Source organism: Pan troglodytes, chromosome 7 (genome assembly GCF_028858775.2).
Source record: "Pan troglodytes isolate AG18354 chromosome 7, NHGRI_mPanTro3-v2.0_pri, whole genome shotgun sequence".
Lineage (NCBI taxonomy): Eukaryota > Metazoa > Chordata > Mammalia > Primates > Hominidae > Pan > Pan troglodytes.
Genome location: NC_072405.2, coordinates 70,032,035 through 70,052,772, shown reverse-complemented (window position 1 = coordinate 70,052,772; position 20,738 = coordinate 70,032,035). Strand labels below are relative to the sequence as shown.

At 38.2% G+C, this 20,738-nt stretch overlaps 1 protein-coding gene across 4 annotated transcripts in view; it reads right to left on the bottom strand.

The window, feature by feature from the left end:
• CLVS1 (clavesin 1) overlaps positions 1-20,738 on the bottom strand; it is a 440,705-nt gene that overhangs the window by 38,522 nt on the left and 381,445 nt on the right. For all 4 annotated transcript variants that reach the window (XM_063817147.1, XM_016959515.4, XM_063817146.1 and 1 more), the window contains 2 exons: positions 8,680-8,790; positions 4,388-4,623 (listed from right to left, as the gene is read on the bottom strand). In XM_063817147.1, coding sequence (XP_063673217.1) covers positions 4,388-4,623; positions 8,680-8,790 — 347 coding nt within the window. The remainder of the gene's footprint in view (positions 1-4,387; positions 4,624-8,679; positions 8,791-20,738) is intronic.

Here is a 20,738-nt window from a genome sequence, read left to right as displayed (position 1 = left end):
AGAGGAGAGTCAAAGCCTGGATTCAAAGCCTCAAAGGACAGGCTGACTTTCTTGTTAGGGGCTAATGCAGCTGGTGACTTTAGGTTGAAGCCAATGCTCATTTACCATTCTAAACATCCTAGGACCCTTAAGAATTATGTTAAATCTACTCTCCCTGTGCACTATAAATAGAACAATGAAGCTTGAATGACAGTATATCTGTTTATAGCACGGTTTACAGAGTATTTTAAGTCTACTGACGAGACTTACTGCTCAGAAAAAAAGATCCCTTTCAAAATATTAGTGCTTATTGACAGTGCTCCTGGTTACCCAAGAGCTCTGGTGGATATGTACAAGGAGGTGAAGGTTGTTTTCATGCCCAACACAACATCCACTCTGCAGTCCATGACTTTCACATCTTATTACTTAAGAAATACATTTCAGCTCAGGAGGCTGAGGCATGAGAATTGCTTGAACGTGGGAGGCAGAGGTTGCAGTGAGATGAGATCATGCCATTGTGCTCCAGCCTGGGTGACAGAGCAAGACTCCAATCTCAAAAAAACAAAACAAAACAAAACAAACAAACAAACAAAAACATTTCATAAGACTATAGCTACCATAGATAGTGATTTGTCTGATGGATCTGGACAAAGTAAATTGAAAACTTCTTGGAAAGGATTCACCATTCTGGATGCCATTCTAGAACATTCAAGATTCATGGGAGGAGGTCAAAATATCCACATTAACAGGACTTTGGAAGAAGTTGAGCCCAACCCTCATGAATGTTACTCCTCCTTTTCCATAGCCAAACACCTATAGGATAGAGCCAGTTTTCCTCTGATTTGGCATTAGTTCTGGCTCTCATCTTCCCAACTAAGTCTCTGCATCAGCCTTCTAGTGGCTTTTAGTCTCTGATGCACAAACCATTCCCTCGCTAATCCCATGATCCTTATAAAACCCAGATCTTATTATGTCATTTCTCTGCTTAACTATGCATGTTGAGGAAATAAAGATGAAAACAAAATGACATAGCGTTATCCCATCACAGGATTATCATTAAAATTAAAGTCTGGTCATATCAAGCATTTTTCCAGGGTATGGAGAAGAAGGTTCTCATAGACAGCTGGGAGTATCAATTGGTGTCATTTGGAGGGCTTTTGAACAGTGTGAACTAAAACTTTAAAGGCACATACCCACCAACTACAGGGTTCTGAGTCTACTCAGAGGAACCTTCCTAAGAAAATGAAGGAGGTATACCAAAGACATTTATTGAATCTTGTTTAGAAAAGGAAAACCTCAAAAACCCAAATGCAAAGCAATGAGGAGATGGATAAACTGTGGTATATCCATGTTCTAAAATGGCATGCAGTATTAAACACATGGTCTATAAGGGGTCTTCACAAAGTTCATGGAAAATGCATATTATAAAAAATTATGCATGGAGTTCAAAAAATTTTTCTACCAAAATAAACTTGTGCTAACTTGTTATAGCATGCCTGAACACAATCTAGTTTGAGGCACTAAGAAGATAAGACATCAGAAACATCAGGTTTGACAAGAACCTCTATCAGAGCAACATGAGTTCTGCTAAAATTGAAGCAAGAACAAACATCAAACTTATGGTGAAGGTTGAGTAAAAACATTGTGAAATCACTGATGCTTTACAAAAAGCTAATGGGGACAATACCCCAAAGAAATCAGCAGTTTCCAATTGGATAACTCATTTTAGGAAGGGACAAGACAATGTTGATGGTGAAGCCCTCAGTTGTGGACATCAGTTCATGTCAATTTTACATCAATTTGCCAGGAAAAAATTTGTCTTGTTCATGCCCTAATTTATCTTGTTCATGGACCAACCACTAACAGCACAAACAATAGCCAACACCACAGACAACTCAACTGGTTCAGCTTACACAATTCTGACTGAAAAATTAAAGTTGAGCAAACTTTCCATTTGGGTGCCAAAACCATTGTGTTCAAATCAGGAACAGACAAGAGCAGAACTTTCAATGGAAATTTTAAACATGTGGGATCAAGATTCTGAAGCATTTCTTTGAAGAACTGTAATAGGAGATGAAACGGTTTCACCAGTGCAATCCTGAAATCAAAGCACAGGCAAAGCAATGGTTACCAAGAGGTGGCAGTGCTCTAGTCAAAGCAAAAGTGGGCCAGTCAAGAGCAAAGGTCTTGGCAACAGTTTTTTGGGCTGGTCCAAGCATTTTGCTTGCTGACTTTCTGAAGGGCCAAAGAACAACAATATCTGCTTATCATGAGAGTGTTTTGAGAAAGTTAGCCAAAGCTTTAGCTGAAAAATTCCTGGGAAATCTTTCCCAGAGAGTCCTTCTGCACCATGACAATGTTCCTGCTCACTTCTCTCATCATACATGGGCAATTTTATGAGAGTTTCAATAGGAAATTATTAGGCAACTACCTTTCAGTCCTGATTTGGCTCCTTCTGACTTCTTTTTGTTTTCTAATCTTAGTAATATTTCAAGGGCATCCATTTTTGTTCATCTAATGTAAAAAAGACCACATTGACATGGCTAAGTTCCTAGGACCCTCAGTTATTTAGGGATAAACTAAATGGCTGGTATTGTCACTCACAAAAGTGTCTTGAACTTGATGGAACTTAGGCTGAAAAATAAGGTGTTTGTATATATACTTAATATATATATACACATATATGAACTGATGTCCTTGAGCTATATGTTTATATTTTGAATTTTTATCTTTAATCTTATTTTTCCACAAATATTTTCAAGCCTCTTCATATGTCTAAATATACTGATGTGGAAAAACGTTTCATAACAATATGCTATGGGCTGAAGTCTTCCGCATCCCCAAGTTCATATGTTGAAGTACCTCAAAATATGACTATATTTGGATATAGGACTTTTAAAGAAGCAATTAAGGTAAAACGAGGTTCTATGGGTGGGTCATAATTCAATACGACTGGTGTCCTTATAAGAAAAGGAGGTTAGGATAGAGGCAGACACACACAGAAGGAAAACCGTGTAAGGACGCATGGAGAAGGCAGCCATGTGCAAGCCGAGGAGAGAGGCCTCAGGAGAAACCAACCTTGCCAACACCTTGATCTTGCCCTTCCAACCTTCAGAACTGTAAGAAAATAAATTTCTGTTGTTTAAACCACCCAGTCTCTAGTAATTTATTACAGCAGCCCTAGAAATTACACAATATCAGATTTTTTTATGGGTGTGTATAGATGCATGTGATGTATGGAAAATAGAATTACAAGGGCCCACCTCTACAGTGGTTACCATTTGGGAGGAAATGGGATTGAGACTGAGATTGAGAATAGTGGCTGAAGGGGATTTTAGTCTTAAAAAATCAGGTTTCACATCTTATGTTCTCACTGATATGTGAGCTAAGCTATGAGGATGCAAAGATGTAAGAATACAATGGACTTTGGGGACTTGCGGGGAAGAGTAGGAGGGGGGCGAGGGATAAAAGACAACATATATGGTGCAGTGTATACTGCTCGGATGATGGGTGCACCAGGACCTCACAAATCACCACTAAAGAGCTCATCCATGTAACTGAATACCACCTGTACCCCAATAACTTATGGAAAAATAAAATAAAATTTTAAAAATCAGGTTTTAATTTTTATAATGAGAAAATACTCACTTATCAATCTTTTTAATCCCTCTTTTATGGCACTCCATTGACTACAGTATGCAATGGTCTTCACCACCTGGATCCAACTGTTTTTGGAGCTTTATTTCATGTCCAGTCCCATCTCCCACCCTTGCACGCCTTTTTACCACACTAGATTATTCCATCACTCTAATGCCTACATGCCTCAGTCTGTCCCCTCTGCTTGGATTGCTATATGCCATTTCCCAAGCCTGGGTTGCTGGTCTCCAGAGCTCAGACCGAATGTCACCTGCTTTATAAATATGCTGCAAAAGTCTTACTTGGAAGATTCCCTGAGACATACTTCTCTGTTCTTTTGACATCTTATTCTCATTTGTACCTCTTGTCCCTAATCAGTGCTGCAGCCAAGTAAATGCTCAATAAATGGTTCCAAATAAATGAATGATAGGAACATTTCTTAGCAGGTTGTTTTTCCATCTAGTGTATCTCAAAGGTCCAACATTTTATTCTGTGTGTATTAACAAACTCCCTGAAGACCAGGGCTATAATTGTGGCATGAGTGAAGTCCTAGCCTTTAACTATTCCTCTGATACAATGGGGACAACTATGGTGCTGGGCCAGCCAAGCCCCATTTGTTTTCAGTTTTAGTGAAATCAGCTGAGAATGCATTGCAATTTATTTTATTCAAGTTCTCTGCCCATAAAGGTCTTTAATTAATAATTCACAATAGGTCCAAATAAAAAATTCCATTGACCTCTGACTGGGGGGGCTCTGATAACCCAGGCCTTACCTTTTCATCAGCTTGGGTGAGCATTCTCTCTCCAGATTCGAGGACGTATGCTTCACGTGCATTGCATTATAGGATGTGTGAGTATAGTCATTTTCATCGCTGTAGTCGGGACCGAGTAACGTCCGGGCCCAAGTTCCCATGTCATAAGGAGGAAGAGTTCCTCCAAATTCAGAGGGCAAAAATTCAGGGTGTATTAGCTGGTGAAGGCTGTTTAAATTGTTTCCATGCAGGAAAATCTGTAAAGAAAAAAAAAAGTAATTAGCAATACAAAATCCAAAACACACGACCAAAGATTTCATCTAATACACAATTTAGCCATGACAAATTGGATGCACTGCTGGTGATCACAGTGTTTAAAGAGGCATTGATTTTGTGACTGTAGCTTAGTCTTCATAAAATGTTAATTTATTGCTTAGAAAAGGGGCTGAATTAATGGTCATTAAAAATGAAGTTTATGAACAGATTGAGCATTACTTGGCTGTGGGCCAAATTTACACATACAGTCATCTCCTAATTATCCCTGCTGGTAAAAGGAGTGATGGTGCAGACCACCTGAAACCCCAGCTATTGCCGGATCTCCAGACTGCTCTGCTCTCCCATCTGTGTGCTCTCACCCAGTCCTCCAGATCCTTCCCCCCTTCCCTGGCCTAGACAAAGTTACAGCTTCTTCCTAATTCGCCCTGGTGATAACTGCCTATTCTGCTTCTTTCCAACCACCCTCTAATTAATTCTTCAGTATCTGCTGACTGCCGACTTCTGTTTTTGTTTGTTTGTTTGTTTGTTTTTCTGATATGTTCATTTACGTCTTGTTCCCCCACGGGGGAAAATATCTAGAGAAAAAGTTGGTGTTTTCTTACTCCTTTAAAATGCTTCTTAGCTCCTAGGGTGATGTGGGCACAAGGTAGAAGAAAATCAATTCTTATTTAATGGAATCAAAAACCACAGCCTGAGAAGTTATCGTGAGATATTTTTGCTGCAATTTTCCATTTTTGTCTGGATTGGGGACATAGTGATAAAAACTGGTCAAGCAGGAGAGAAGGCACACCTCCAAGTTACAATTATTTCCAGACAAATCTACAAAGTGGATGAAACATGAATAGATAATTAGCACTGACTACAATTTAGGAGTTGACTCTGAAAGGTGACTTAAAGTGCATCCAGGTACTGATGTCAGTTCCCACACTTCTTCATGTTGCAGGCATGAAGTAATTATGTGTAACACATAAGGTGCACCCAAATATAGGATCATCAGGTATACACACATGCATGCACATATACATACAGTATAACCATGATGAAATATAAACGTGGGCCAGGTGCAGTGGCTTGTGCCTGTAATCCCAGCACTTTGAGAGGCTGAGGCGGGCAGATCACCTGAGGTCAGGAGTTCGAGACCAGCCTGGCCAACATGTTGAAACCCTGTCTCTACTAAAAATACAAAATTAGCTGGGCATGGTGGCGCACGCCTGTAATCCCAGCTACTCAGGAGGCTGGAGAAGGAGAATCACTTGAACCCAGGAGGCGGAGGTTGCAGTGGGCTGAGATCACGCCACTGCACTCCAGCCTGGGCAACAGAACAAGACTCCAACTCGGGAAAAAAAAAAATCTATATGTATTTTTTTTTTTTTTTTTGAGACGGAGTCTTGCTCTGTCGCCCAGGCTGGAGTGCAGTGGTGCAATCTCGGCTCACTGCAAGCTCCCCCTCCCGGGTTCATGCCGTTCTCCTGCCTCAGCCTCCTCAGTAGCTGGGATTACAGGCACCTGCCACCACGCCCAGCTAATTTTTTTGTATTTTTTAGTACAGACGGGGTTTCACCGTGTTAGCCAGGATGGTCTCGATCTCCTGACCTCGTGATCCACATGCCTCGGCCTCCCAAAGTGCTGGGATTACAGGCGTGAGCCACCGCGCCCAGCCTATATGTGATTTTTAAAATACTTACATAGAGGACCTCAATAATAAACACTTGCTACCTTGTTCTATTGTATTGATTTTAACTCATGATGTAATGACATCATTTAAAGATGAAGGGGACAAGAAGTGCTAATTCTTCAGAAAACTACTGGAGAACTTCAGAAAGTATATCAAAATATCAAAATTTCTGATATTGCAGTTGAGTATGACTGAATTTGAATAAGAATTATTTCTTTTGAAGAAAGTCACTTTTCTGGCTTTTATAAAACTTTTCAGAGGGTTTGTATATGAAACATGCTGGAGCGAAATATCAGCCCTGGTGTTTAGAGAAAACATTTGTACCCCTCCACCCAACATGTCCAGTTTTTGAAGGACAAAGAGTGCCATTAAAGGTGACCTTCCCTTCTGGGGGTCTTGTGGAATGGAGGAATGCAGAAGGAGGAGGCTGGACCCTCTACCTGTTAGAATCTATCCTGTGCCCAAAGCTCCAAAAATGCCCACCTATGGCATGGCAGCAAGTGTCCACCATGGGAGGAATTCTCTCTCGCTCCAACCTGAATAGAAGAATAAGTTGCTGGAAAGCCTGAAGCCATGTTGAGAACAGTCCTAGAACACTTCTCTGTTCTTAGCACTGTCCTGAGCCCCAGATGGGTTTTAAAACATTTCTGTCTTGTGATCCCAGTGAGTTCTAATTCCTGGTTTCAAACTTATTTGAGAACAGGGAAATTACCCCTGCTCTACCCCATTGCAATGCTCTCTAAAGGACCTGGAAGCATCTGAGATCTAGGAGTTAGAAACCCTGCAGAGTGTGGGAGGTGGCGGGGAATCCCTCACATTATCAGTCCCTCCTGAATACTCAGAGCTTTTCCCTAGTGTCAGGCACCCTGGGTGTCAGGAAAAGGTGTTGTAGGATTACCCTAGCCAGGTTCCCATAAGGAGTGGTGTTCCTGACCCAGGAGGTAGCTGAAAATAGAAAGTCTCAAAGATAAGACTGTAGCATTATTCATAATAGCCAAGATATGGATACAACTTAAGTGTCCATTAACAGATAAATGGATATATACCAAGAGGAATACTATGCAGTCTTAAAGAAGAATGAAATCCTGTCATTTTCAACAATGTGGATGAACCTAAAGAACAATTATATTAACAAAAATAAGCCAGACACAGAAAAACAAATACTGCATGATCACACTTATATGTGGAATCTAAATGAGTTGAAATCATAGAAGTATAGAATAGAAGGGTGGTTGCCAGGAGCTGAGAGTAGGGGGAAATGGAGAGACATTGGAAAAAGAGGACAAAGTTTCAGTTATATAGGATGAGAATAGATTTTGGAGACCTAATGTGCAGTATGGATACTGTAATAAGTAATAATATTGTATTGTTTATTTGAAATTGGCTGAGTAGATCTTAAGTGTTCTCACCACACACACACACAGACACACACACAAATCATAATTATAGGAGGTGATAGATGTGTTAATAGCTTGATTGTGGTAATCATTTCACAATGCATAGGTATATAAAAACATCACATTGAACACCTTAAATATATCCAATATTTAGTTGTCAATTATACCTTAATAACACTGGGAAAAAAAGAAAAGAGAGCTAAATGGTAAAGATAAATAAAAGTCACCAAGTCTCATGATGTACCAACTGTATCATGATACATGTTTTCATTAGCTGTCTCATTAGATTTCCCCAACAACTCTGTGATGTGGGTGTTAGATTCCGCAATTTATAAATGAGAAAATTGAGATTCAGAGTGGTTAAGGAATGTTCAATTACTCAGCTCATCAAAATGCCATGAAAAAGCCCAACTCTGATTGATGGAAAAAGCTGGCTTCCCAAGTGTTATCAATTGATATAATTAAGGCTGTAAAAGCCTTCCTCATAAGAGCAGTGTTACTTCCAAAGAAGAATGCTTTTCCAGCTTTACAGGTGATGCAGTTAGCAGTTATCACCCAAAGTTATGGGAGGAAGAAAAATTGTAATCATTCTTCATAGCACTAATACATTTGCAGAACAAAATGCTAGCTACTAAAATATTTTATGAACAGGAAAGCTGCTGGACCCAGTATCTCCCATAAGAATTTACAGTAACATGGGCATCTGGTATTTGCATGCCTTCAAAGTTTCTTTTGGTTTGTCACTGGGACTCCGAAAATAACCCAGTTCTACTGAATTATTAATTAAACCCAGGCCATTTGCAAACTCCAGCTGAGGCTTAAATGCTTAGGGGCTGTAGAAAAACCACAGTGAAAGATAAAGAGAGAAAGAGAGAAAAAGGGGGGAAAGGAGAGAGGAGGGGAGAGAGAAAATAGAAGCACCATAATTGTACCAGGAATTTACATGATGCATTTGTTTTCATTACCCGTTTCCTGGTCTTGTCTTTAAGAAATGGCTTGATGAGTGTGTAGAGGGCATGAATGTACCAGGGCTGGTTGACAAAGTGGACTCCTCCAAAGCGGGCAGGAAAGCTGTCCTGGGGCAGAAAGAGAGAAATGCACACCGATTAGTAAGCACACCTTGTTAGACTGGACCAGCAGGACCAATGCCCCAAAGAACAACCTGTTTTTCCTGCCTGGTAGAAGCTCTAGCTTCAGGATGAGGAGAGGAAGAAAACACACTCACTTCCTAGTTGTTAAGGATGTCTTTATTCCCCTTGTCTCCCTTCTCTCCCTTTGACTCCATGCATAACTTTAAAATTGTGCATGGGTTCCAGGCCTGTCTTTTTCAAATCACAGTTACATGACCTTCTACTTGGCACAGAAGCTCATGCAGCCTGAGGAGTGAGGGGAATCTGAATTCTTCATTGCGTTAGGTAACGAAGGCTTACAGGCTCTCAGCACAAGATCTCTCTCTTTATCCTCATTTCCACTCTCCCGCTCCCACCCTCTCCACCGGCTTAATCATGACAGTAACTGAACTTTCTGGGTGAGTGAGCGCTGGCTGTGTAGGAAGTAGTTGCAAAAGGATTTCAAAGGCTCTTAGGAGATGGAGCTCTGTGGAATCAACCAAATGCTAACAAGGTTATAACAACTTTTTCACACATTGCAGTACTAGCTCCAGTGCACCCTGGGGCACATAGTAGATCCTAGGGAAAAGATACTTGTTGATTAATGGGCTAGCTGATTCCGCTAGTTGAGGGAATATGAGCACCCTTTTCTGCAGATCAACCTATTTCGTAAATCATAGGAAGTAAGAGCATTTAAGAAAAACGATTCCAAATTTAGAATCCAGATCAGGGCATTAGAATCCAGATCAGCTTATGTTTTAGATGCTAGGAAGCTGCTCTCAGTGCTAATTAGATCTACAGAACAGGGGACCATGGCCAGAAAGTCTGAGCTAGTCTTATAAGACCAGGTCCTGAGATCTCCCAATGAATGGCTTCAGCAGATTGGGTTCATCTCAGTTAATAGAATTAAAAAAGAAGGAATCTCTAAATGCTGTATGAATCGTCAAGTTTGCTATCAATTTCATTGCCACAAACATCTTTGTAAAATGTTAGCAAGATGAGATGAAAGCCGAGGGAGTCTGGCTGGCGGAGGAAATGGTTCAGCAGGTAGCTGCTCCCTGCGGGTATATGAGATGCCTCACCCGGGTCTTTTTTAGTAACAAGGAAAAAAGGTTATTAACTTTTTTTCAGAACCCTTTGAGTCTACAGGATCCCCAGGCATCTTCCATGCCAAGACCTAGTTTCCAGTGTGAGTACATGAAACTGCACTTAAGGGTTGCCATTTGAAAAACTTTAAAAATAATTTTTTCCTCTACCTAGACATTTTAGAGTAGAAAGGTGCTAAATATTTTGAAGGCTAAACTGGACAATATCAGTAAAAGGCCTTTGCTTTCAGAATATGTATATATGTTTTGTTTTGTTTCTTTTATTTTCAAAAACTTAACAGAACAAGTGTAGGGCTAGAGAGATCATTTATACTAACTTGCTATTCCAAAACTAATTGAAGAAATGTAAAGATTCTTAATAAGGTTATCTTTTTTCCTCCAGGTATAGTTTAGGATCTAAAAGTTTTTTGGTTCCTTAAAAAAAGAGACCATTCCCGAAAGTGTTTCCTTTATAATAAGCGCTATTCACTATCATCACTTCTTTTGGCTCCTTTTAACTTCTTATTTAGAAGTAGAATTCATTATTTCACATGCTAAAGGTGGTTCTGAGGGGTGACAGAAGAAGAATAAGAAACAAGCATTTATTTATAAAACCAGGGCTTCACTATCTTTTTAATGGGACCAATAAGAGGTTTATTTCTATTGATGGTGTATTATATAGTTCTAGGTTACTAAAGTGGAACTCTAAATAATACTTGACAGTAGGCAAAGTTGCAAAATATTAACCTTTTAAAATATCTAGACATTCTTAGTTTTAGTTTATGAAGCCTCAATCATCAAAGACATCAAAAACTATCTTCTGATTGTGTCAGGGGAGGTTGAAAGAAAAATTACAGTGCTGAGACTCTGTAATTACTCTCTATATTATCCCTGGTTGATGATTCTGCCAGATTGAAGGCATGGGCTTTCATTGATCTGACTCAAGTCATCCAGTGAATATGTGCAGACAAACACATGTGAACCCTGTGTCTAGAAGTTCTGAGCTTGCACCAGAATAGAAACAGAATCATTTTTATTCAGGTACTTCCTATACAAGTCACATGAAAGGCCTTCTGTCTGATAAAGGCAATGTGCAGATGTTCTGGGTCTTCTTGAATGAGCCCAGCCATGCTACTCTCTGTTCTCTCTCTCTCTCTCTCTCTCTGTCTATGTGTGTGTGTGTGTTTTGTACAGAAGGGAAGGTGAGGGAAGGGAAAATCAGCAAACACACCCCTCTCATGGTCAACACATCATTATTGGTTGCCTCTTGCCTGATCACATCTGCCAACTGCAGACAAAAGGGAAGTTGTCAGTCACACACAAGTCTCCCAGAACCCCAAGAGGCCTACCACCCTCCTGGAAGAGCATTTCTTAAGGGCTAGAGCAGATGTATCTCAAGATCATAGGCCTTGGTTCAATGACAGTGTAACACTTTGTCTTTCAGTGTTCTTGGAGACTAAAGAGCATCATGCACCAACATACTCTAAGTTCAATAAAATGGCATTAATCCTGTACATTTATATCTTTGTCAATAAAATATAACATCATTTTAAATATTAAACATATTCAAATCATAAAAATGTGTCTGCCCCCCATTTTAAGTTAATTTTGTTTCCTTATTATAAACTATACACATTCTACAAAAGTAAAAAATAGATAAAAACATTATTTGAAAAATTACAAAATATGAGAAGATAAGAAAAAAGAAAAGAAAAAGCCCCTATAATCCTACTGCCAAAGACACACTCTTACTATTTTCTACTATTCAGGATGGGTTATGTAATGTTATAGTAACAAATAACCCCTGCTTTTTTAAAAAATCATTTTAAACAGTAAAGATTGATTCTTTGTTAACATTAAATGTCTTGCTTGATTTTTGTCTTTCCTGATTAATTTCCTGCTCACACTAAATGTCCTGCCCTGCTTGATTTGCCTGCAGCCAGAGATGCAGCCTCCTCCATCTGGAGCAGTGCTGCTTGACATAGCCCAGGAAAACCACATGGAAGAATCATACCTAAGCTCTTAAAGCTGGCTCCGAAAGTGACATGCTTCATCTGCCGCATTTTAAAGGTCAAACTCATGCCTGGCTTCCAGGGGATCAGAAAGTAAAATCTACCATGTTTCCAGTAAGAAAAGGACCAAAAGTATTGGTGAATAGCAGTAATAATTACCCAAACTCTGCCAAACCTTCACTTCTCTTTTTTTCTGTCCTTTTTAAATGTGATCATTTTTTAATTGAATGTAATAACTATTTTTGATGGCCTACAGTATGTCTCACTTAATGCATTGAAAAATACAAATATAGAGTCTTCAGGGCAGTGGGGACAACTGAAAACAGCAATTATATAATGATATGTTTAGTGTATTCAATTCTTGCCTTAACAATTAGTTCACGTCTTGCACGTCTTCAATTCAGCACATATTTATGAGTATCTACTACATGACAAACAGTTGGCATATTCTTTAAAGTGTACTTTAGTGACCAGGGCCCTCTGTGATTTTTATCCCCTTTCTTGCCTTCTCTAACCAGTTCTACTCACATCCTACACTGCTGAGGTTAGTAGCTTTCATTTTATGGCGATATCATTTTATGGTGATTTCATTTTATGTAAAGTTGCAACCTCTCAAAAAAATGAAGCCTGTAAACCTTAGATAAGCATAAGTTTTTTTTGCTTTTTAAAAAACTTATTATTTGATTCAAAGTTCCATTTAATTCATAGTCTCAAATGCCACAGCAAAGGAAGAGCTGTGGTAAGTTTACCCTCAGTTAGGTGGTGCAGCCCAACTTTACTCAATTTTTAGACTCCATTTAAGGCTGCTTCATTCTCTTCTTCTAATGTTTTATGTTTTCAAATTTAAAACACATCACTCTTCCCATAGAGCCTCTGAGATGAGAGCATAATGCCATGATCTAGCAAAAAGGTGTCCTCTTGAGGGGTCTCACAGGCACTCTTCTGCTGCAACAATGGAGTTCTGCATGTACAGTGGTAACTGAAGGTCCCAAGTGTATTTCAAGATTTTCTCATAAAATATGATTATTAATCTCCTCCTTGTGCAAAGATGAAGTAGTCATACATTCCCCTATTTCTTTGGCTAAGTACAACTAAGACCTGGATAGTGTGTATAAAATAAACATATGAAGACTTCAAAGGTGGAGAGAAGAAGACAAATCAGCTAGGGACTCTGAGATCAAGGAAGGACACAATAGAGAGTTTCCCAGAATTCCTTTTATTTAGCTCTATGTATCAAAGACTTGGGACAGAAGAAGGCAGTACCTGGAAAAACCAACTGGTGCAGACAACAAATAAATAAATAAAAAGCAACTAAAAAAAAGGCTGCTCTTTAATGAAATGACTAGTAACAGGCAGTCTAGCAAAATAGATAATATTTAGATAGTAGCTGCTCTATGCCAGTCAAACATCACAGGAAAAAACTGTGGTCCCTTCCTAACCATGCTAGCAAAGTCTGAGTGGGCAGCCTGATCTTCGCCCTAGCAAGGCTGTAACAAGATGCATAACATCCCTGCCAGAGTAATGTTATAGAAGGCCAAGTAGAGAGCCAGAACTTTTATTCTTCCTAGCCAATAATGAAATGCTATTTCACACTGGCAGTGTCAGTGGAGACCATGTGGGTAAACTGGACTTCCTCCCCCACCTGTCAGTAATGAGAATCCCTTCCCTTTCTCCACTGATGGTGTTGGAAGGGGACTAATTGACAGTCAAGACTTTAATCATTGTCCAGTGTTAATGAAACCACTACCACCACAGTGTCAGTGGAGACCATGTGGGGAGCCAGAACTCCCACTCCTGCCCACCAGTAATGAGGAGGCCCTCCCTACTTGGGTGTCAACAGAGGCTGAGTGAGGAACATGGACTTCTACCTCTACTTGGTAATGATGAGGCAGCACACCCCACTTTCACTGCCAGAGTGGTGTCAAAAAAAAAAAGCCAGCTAAAACAAAAGGTTTACATTAGATCCAGAGTTTCAGGACATAATACAGAAATGTCCAGATTTTAAAAAATCACTCTTTATACCAAGAATCAGAAAGATCTCAAATTAAATAAAAAATGACAGTCAATAGAGGACAACACCAGATGACAGAGGTGTTAGCATTATCTGACAAAGATTTTAATTTAGCCATCACGAACAATGTTTCAACAGCAATTATGAACATGTATGATGCAGATGAAAAAGTAGTTTTAGAAAGGAAATAGAAATTGATAGCAAATAAATATAAAATAGAAAAAAGAACCATATGGATTTTTTTTTTTTGAGAGAGAGGGTCTCACTATGTTGCCCAGGCTGGTCTCAGACTCCCGGCCTCAAGTGATCCTTTTGCCTCAGCCTCCCAAATTCCTGGGATTACAGGCATGAGCCACTGTGCCTGGCTCATCTGGAAATTTCAAACTGAAAAATAACTTAAAAAGTCCAATAAAAAGCTTAGCAGATGGGCTGAACATCAGAAAAGAAGTGACAGAAGAAAGAATCAGTGAACTGAAAGATAGAAAAAAATAGGAATTACTTAACCTGAACTACAGAGAGAAAATAGACTAACTGAATGAAGAAACCTTCCTTTTTGGGGTCTATAACAAAAAAAATCTAAAATTTGTGTCATTGGAGTCCTTAAAAGGAAGGAGAGAGATCGAGGCTGGAAAAGTACTTAAGAAAATAATGGCTGAAAACTTCCATAATTTAGAAGGAAACATAAACCTACAGATTCAAGAAGCTGAGTGAATACCAACCAGTATGAACTCAAATAAATTGATGCCAAGACATATCATAATTATATTTTTGAAAACTCAAGACAGAATATTGAAGGTATACAGAAAAAAAAACAATATATTGACTCTTGAGGAAAACAAATGAAATAACAACAGATTTCTCATTAGACACCATGGAAGCCAGAAGAAGATGTAAAATATTTTTCAGGTACTGAAAAAAAGGAACTGTCAACCCAGAATTCTAGTAAAAATGCTCTTCAAGAATCAAGAGAAATCAAGAAATTCTCAGGTTAAGGAAAACTAAGCAAATTTGTTGTCAGTAGATTTATTCTAAAAGCACAGCTCAGTTCTCCTAAACAGGAAGGAAATTATAAAATAACCTTTCCACAAACAGAAAGGAAATGATAAGAGAATTTTCGAATCATCAGGAAGGAAGAATACAGTAAGAAAACTATAGGTAAGTACTATGGGCTTTTCTTTTCCTCTTGAGTTTTCTAAATTGTCTTTGATAGTTGAAGTAAAAATTATGATACTCTGATGTGGTTCAAAGATGTATGTAGGGGAGGAAATATTTAAGACAATTATATTATAAATTAGTGAGGAAAAAGGAATGGTAAGTTTTCCATACTTCACTTGAACTGGTGAAATGACAACATAAAAGACTATAAGTTATGAATGCATAACATAATACCTAGAACAATCACTAAAAAAACTACATGAAAAGATATATTTAATAATACTATAGATAAATAAAAACAGAATTTGAAAAGGAAGTACAAGTAACCCAGAAGAAGGCAGGAAAGACAAAATAGAGAAAGGCAGAACAGAAAGAACAAATAGAAAAAAAAATTAGAATGGCATACTTAAGCCCTAACATAACAATAATTAATTTAAATATAAATGATCTAAGTATACCAATTAAAAGAGATTAGCATAGTAAATTAAAAAACATGATCTGCTATATATGCTGTCCATAAGAAACTCACTCCAAATATAAATATATAGGCTGCAACATATGCAAAGCAAAAGCTAGTAGAACTGGAAAAAGAAATAGACAAATCCACAATTATTGTTGGGGACTTGAATATCACTCTCTCAACAACTGATAATCTTTTAGACAGAAAATCAGCAAGGATATAGAAGAACTCAACATCATTAATCAGCAGAAGTCAATTGATATTTATAAGATACTTTACCCCAAAACAGAAGAATATACTTTGTTTTTCAAGTGCACATAGAACATACACAAAGATAAACAATACCTAAGTCATAAAACAAACCTCAACAAATTTAAAACCAGTGAAATAATACAGATTATTCTGTTTATAATGGAATCAAACTAGAAATCAATAATAGATAAGAGGAAAATCTTTGATCACTTGGAAACTACACAACACAGTTCTAAATAACCCATGGATGGGCCAAAAAAAAAAAAAACCTTCAAAAGAAATTTTAAAATACATGGAACTGAATGAAAATGAAAGTAAAGCACTATGGTTTGAATGTTTTTTTCTCCCTTGAAACTCATGTTGAAACTTACTCCTTAATGTGGCAGTACTGAGAGGTGGGGACAGTATTGAGAAGTGATTGGGTCATGAGGGCTCTGTTCTCATGAATGAATAAAACCATTTGTAGACCAATGGATTAATGAGTTATCAAGGGAGTAGGACCGGTGGCTTTCTAAGAAGAGGAAGAGAGATTTGAACTACCATGCTCAGCCCACTCAACATGAACTGCCCTATGCCACTCTGGGATGTTACATAGTCCCCACCAGCAAGAAGGCCCTCAACAGATACAACCTCTCAACTTTGGACTTCTCAGCCTCCATAATGGTAAGAAATACATTTCTTTTCTTTATAAATTACCCAGTTTCAGGCATATTGTTATAACAACAGAAAACAGATCAAGACATAGGACATATCAAAATTTGTGGGACACAGCTAAGGCACTGTTGACAGGGAAGTTTGTAGCATTAAATACATATTTCTTTATTAAACAGAAAAGTCTTGAATCAATAATCTAAGCCCCTACCCCAAGAACTTGGAAAGAGAAGAGCAAAATAAAGCCAAAGTAAGCATAAAAAGAAAATAATAAAGGTAAGAGCAGAAACTGATAAAATTAAAAATAGAAAAATAATAAAATCTATGAAACAAAGAGCTGATTCATTGAAAAGATCAATAAAATTAACAAACTATTAGCAAGTTTGACAAGGGAACAAAAAAAGATGTCACAAATTACCAACATTAGGAATGAAATAGGGCATACTACTATAGACCCTGCAGACACCAAAAGGATAAGCCGGGAATACTATAAAGAACTCTACATGCACATATTTAACAACTTAGAGGAAACAGATCAATTTCTCATAAAATATAAACTACTTTTCCAATATGAAAGGTAATTTGAATAGCCCTATAACTGTTAAGAAAATTAAATGTGTGATTTATAAATCTACCAAGAATAAAAGTTCTGGCTCAAATGATTTTACTAGGAGATTCCACTGAACTTTTACAGAAGAATTAACACTAATTTTACAGAGTCTCTTTCAGAAAATAGAAGTGAAGGTAACACTTTCCAGTTGGTTTATGAAGCTAGTATTACCTTTGTCTTAGTCTGTTTTGCTAGAAATACCTGAGATCAAACAAATTATAAAAAAAAGGAGGTTTATTTGGCTGATGGTTCTGCAAGCTACATAAGAAACATGGTGCCAGCATCTGCTTCTGGTGAGGGCTTCAGGGAGCTTCCACTCATGGCTGAAGGTGAAGGGGAGCAGGTATGTAGAGATCACATGGCAGGAAGTGAGAGAGAGAGGGGAGGGAGGTGCCAGGCTCTTTATAAGAATCAGATCTCCCAGGAACTAGAGTGAGAAGTCATTACCATGAGGACCAAGCAGTTCATGAAGGATCCACTCCCATGACCCACTAGGCTCTGCCTCCATCAATTTGGAGTGGACAAATATCCAAATTATATCAATCCTTATGTACCCAAACAAGATAAAAACAGAATGAAACAATAAAATTATAGATCAATATCATTCATGAATACAGATGTAAGAACTCTTAATGAAATATTAGCATGTAGAATTCAACAATATATAAAAAGAATTAGACACTATGATCAAATTGAGTTTATTCCAGAGATTCAAGGCTAACTTATATTATAGAAATCAATGTAATTGTATTAATCATGTTTTCTAGTTTCTATATTTAATGCTTTGACATCTGAGGTCTTCTGGACCAGGGAGGAGCTGCCCCAACTAGTTGATTCCCAGAGATAAGAAATGACTAGCCTGGGAGCTCCCCTTTCGTATGCAAACTGACCAATCTAGCACCCATACTTCCAACCACCTCCTTTGGGCTCCTATGCTCTGGGCCACTATTCCCTTACCCTAATCACCCCAGGGTCAGTTACTAGACAACGAGCAACAACACCTACCCACAAGGGTCCACCAAAATGATTCAGACTAGACAATCAATCCTAAACTTGCTGAGACTTCATTCCCAGCCTTACCCATTCTTTCCTATGAAAATCACAATAAAGGCTCTTGCCCAAGTTCTCTACTCACTCCGCTGCCTCCTGACTAACCTCGGGGCTTTCCCATGTGACTCCATTCTGTAGTATGGAATGCTCCCTGTTTCTAGGGATCTGTGAGTGTAACAAACTTATCATAGCAGTTACTCCATGTCTGCCTGTCTTACTGTATCTGATTAAAACAAATTCCTGGTACTTTCGCAATAGTAATTCATCATATTAACAAGCCAAAGAAGAAAAGTCATGTGATCATATCTACTGATACATAAAAAGACTTTGGCAAAATTCAACACTGATTCATGTGAAAAATGCTCAGAAAAATAGAATTGGAGAGTAACTTTCTAAACATGATTTTAAAACATCTGCCGAAAACCTGTATCTAATGTTATACTTTATGGTGAAAAACTGAATGTTTTTCCCCAACAACAGGAACAAGACAAGTGTATCTGATCTCATAACTCTTATTCAACACATGCTGGAAGCTCCAGTTACAGCAATAAGACAAGAAAAGAAACCAAAATGCTTACAGATTAAAAAGGAAAAAATATAGCTGTCTCGATCTGCAGATAACATGACTGTCTACATTAAAAAATCCCAAGGAATCTATAAAAGTACCTTTCCTATAGCTAATTAATGAGTTTATCAATGTTGCAGGATTTAAGATAAATATAAAAAAATTATATTTCTCTATACCAACAATAAATATGAAGACACCAAAATTAAAAATACATTACTATATATAATTGCTCAAAATATTAAATACTTAAGTGTAAATCTAACAAAACATATTTAGAATTTCTGATGAAATCTAAATCAGGGATCTAGAACTAGAAATACCATTTGACCCAGCCATCCCATTACTGGGTATCTACCCAAATGACTATAAATCATGCTGCTATAAAGACACATGCACACGTATGTTTATTGCGGCATTATTCACAATAGCAAAGACTTGGAACCAACCCAAATGTCCAACAATGATAGACTGGATTAAGAAAATGTGGCACATATACACCATGGAATACTATGCAGCCATAAAAAATGATGAGTTCATGTCCTTTGTAGGGACATGGATGAAATTGGAAATCATCATTCTCAGTAAACTATCGCAAGAACAAAAAACCAAACACCGCATATTCTCACTCATAGGTGGGAATTGAACATTGAGATCACATGGACACAGGAAGGGGAATATCATACTCTGGGGACTGTGGTGGGGTGGGGGGAGGGGGGAGGGAGGTATAGCATTGGGAGATATACCTAATGCTAGATGACGAGTTAGTGGGTGCAGCGCACCAGCATGGCACATGTATACATATGTAACTAACCTGCACAAGGTGCACATGTACCCTAAAACTTAAAGTATAATAAAAAATAAAAATAAAAAAATAAAAAATAAAAAAAAAGAAAAAGAAAAGAAAAAAAAAACAGAAATGCACTTCATTTTTTAATGGGCACTTCGTTTGTACTTCATTTTCACACTGGCACTATACAAGCATCACTCAACTGCCTTGTTTTGTGTTCAATCAGAGTTCAGGAGCAACATAATATAGGCAAAAGTATTCCCTCTCTCTCTTCAACAATCAGATACAGATGTCACCAGTGGCCGTTGGCTCAGTTTCTGCTGGATAATGAAGGATTAACTAGTGCCATTTTCTAAGATTTGTAATGCTTGCAGGCTAACATACCTCACAACAAGGTTCAAAACATACCTGAACTCAATATCACCTTGCCTTGGGAAGCTTCTTTCACATTGGCTGCCCTTTATAACTCTCATCTCTCCTTATCTCTTCTTATTGCTCTTATGTGAAAACTAAAATGAGACCCCTCCAAGTTGCAAATACAACGAACTCCCTCCATCTACTAAGATTCCTCTGAGAAACAAATGTGGAGAAGAAAAGGGAGAAGATGACACAGGCGCTGACTTTGAAATATTCTGTCTCCTTCCCTTTAGTGTAAGGGAGGACCGTCTTTCAGGGCTTGAGCAGAGGAGTCCTTCAGTCACATACCTGCATGCATGCAGATCTGCAGGTGGTATAAGCACACAGCATGAAGTTAGGCTTTATCTATTCAGTTCATGCATGCCCTACCAATGACATCCATTTCCCACATCGAAGAAGACAGGTTAAAAACATTTTCATCAGCATAAGTGGGTTTCATCAACGCAAAAGAGTCTTCTAAGAATACTATATTTTATGGTGATGGGTTTCTCTTATACTGTGTGACAGTCATTAGTGAGGAAGTCACATATCCACCTATTTGCAAGAAAATGAAGTGCTCATGCAATAGCAGTTACACACCAAATGCTCTTTTTGTTATATTAACACAAGAGAGCAAACATAAGAGAGAAGAGAATGCACTCATTAGAAAAGAAACTGGGCAACCACTCCATATCTTAATAGGCAATGGATTTTCTAAGAATATATGTTCCTAGAAGGCACTGTTGATATCCGAGAAGCTGTACCAACCCAGTGTTCCTTTGAGGTTAGGAGGGGTCTAGGTTTTTTCTGCAGGTTCATATCAGAGCACACTAGAAGATAAAGTTTTCTAGGCAGATCTTAGAACAGTTCTAATTCTT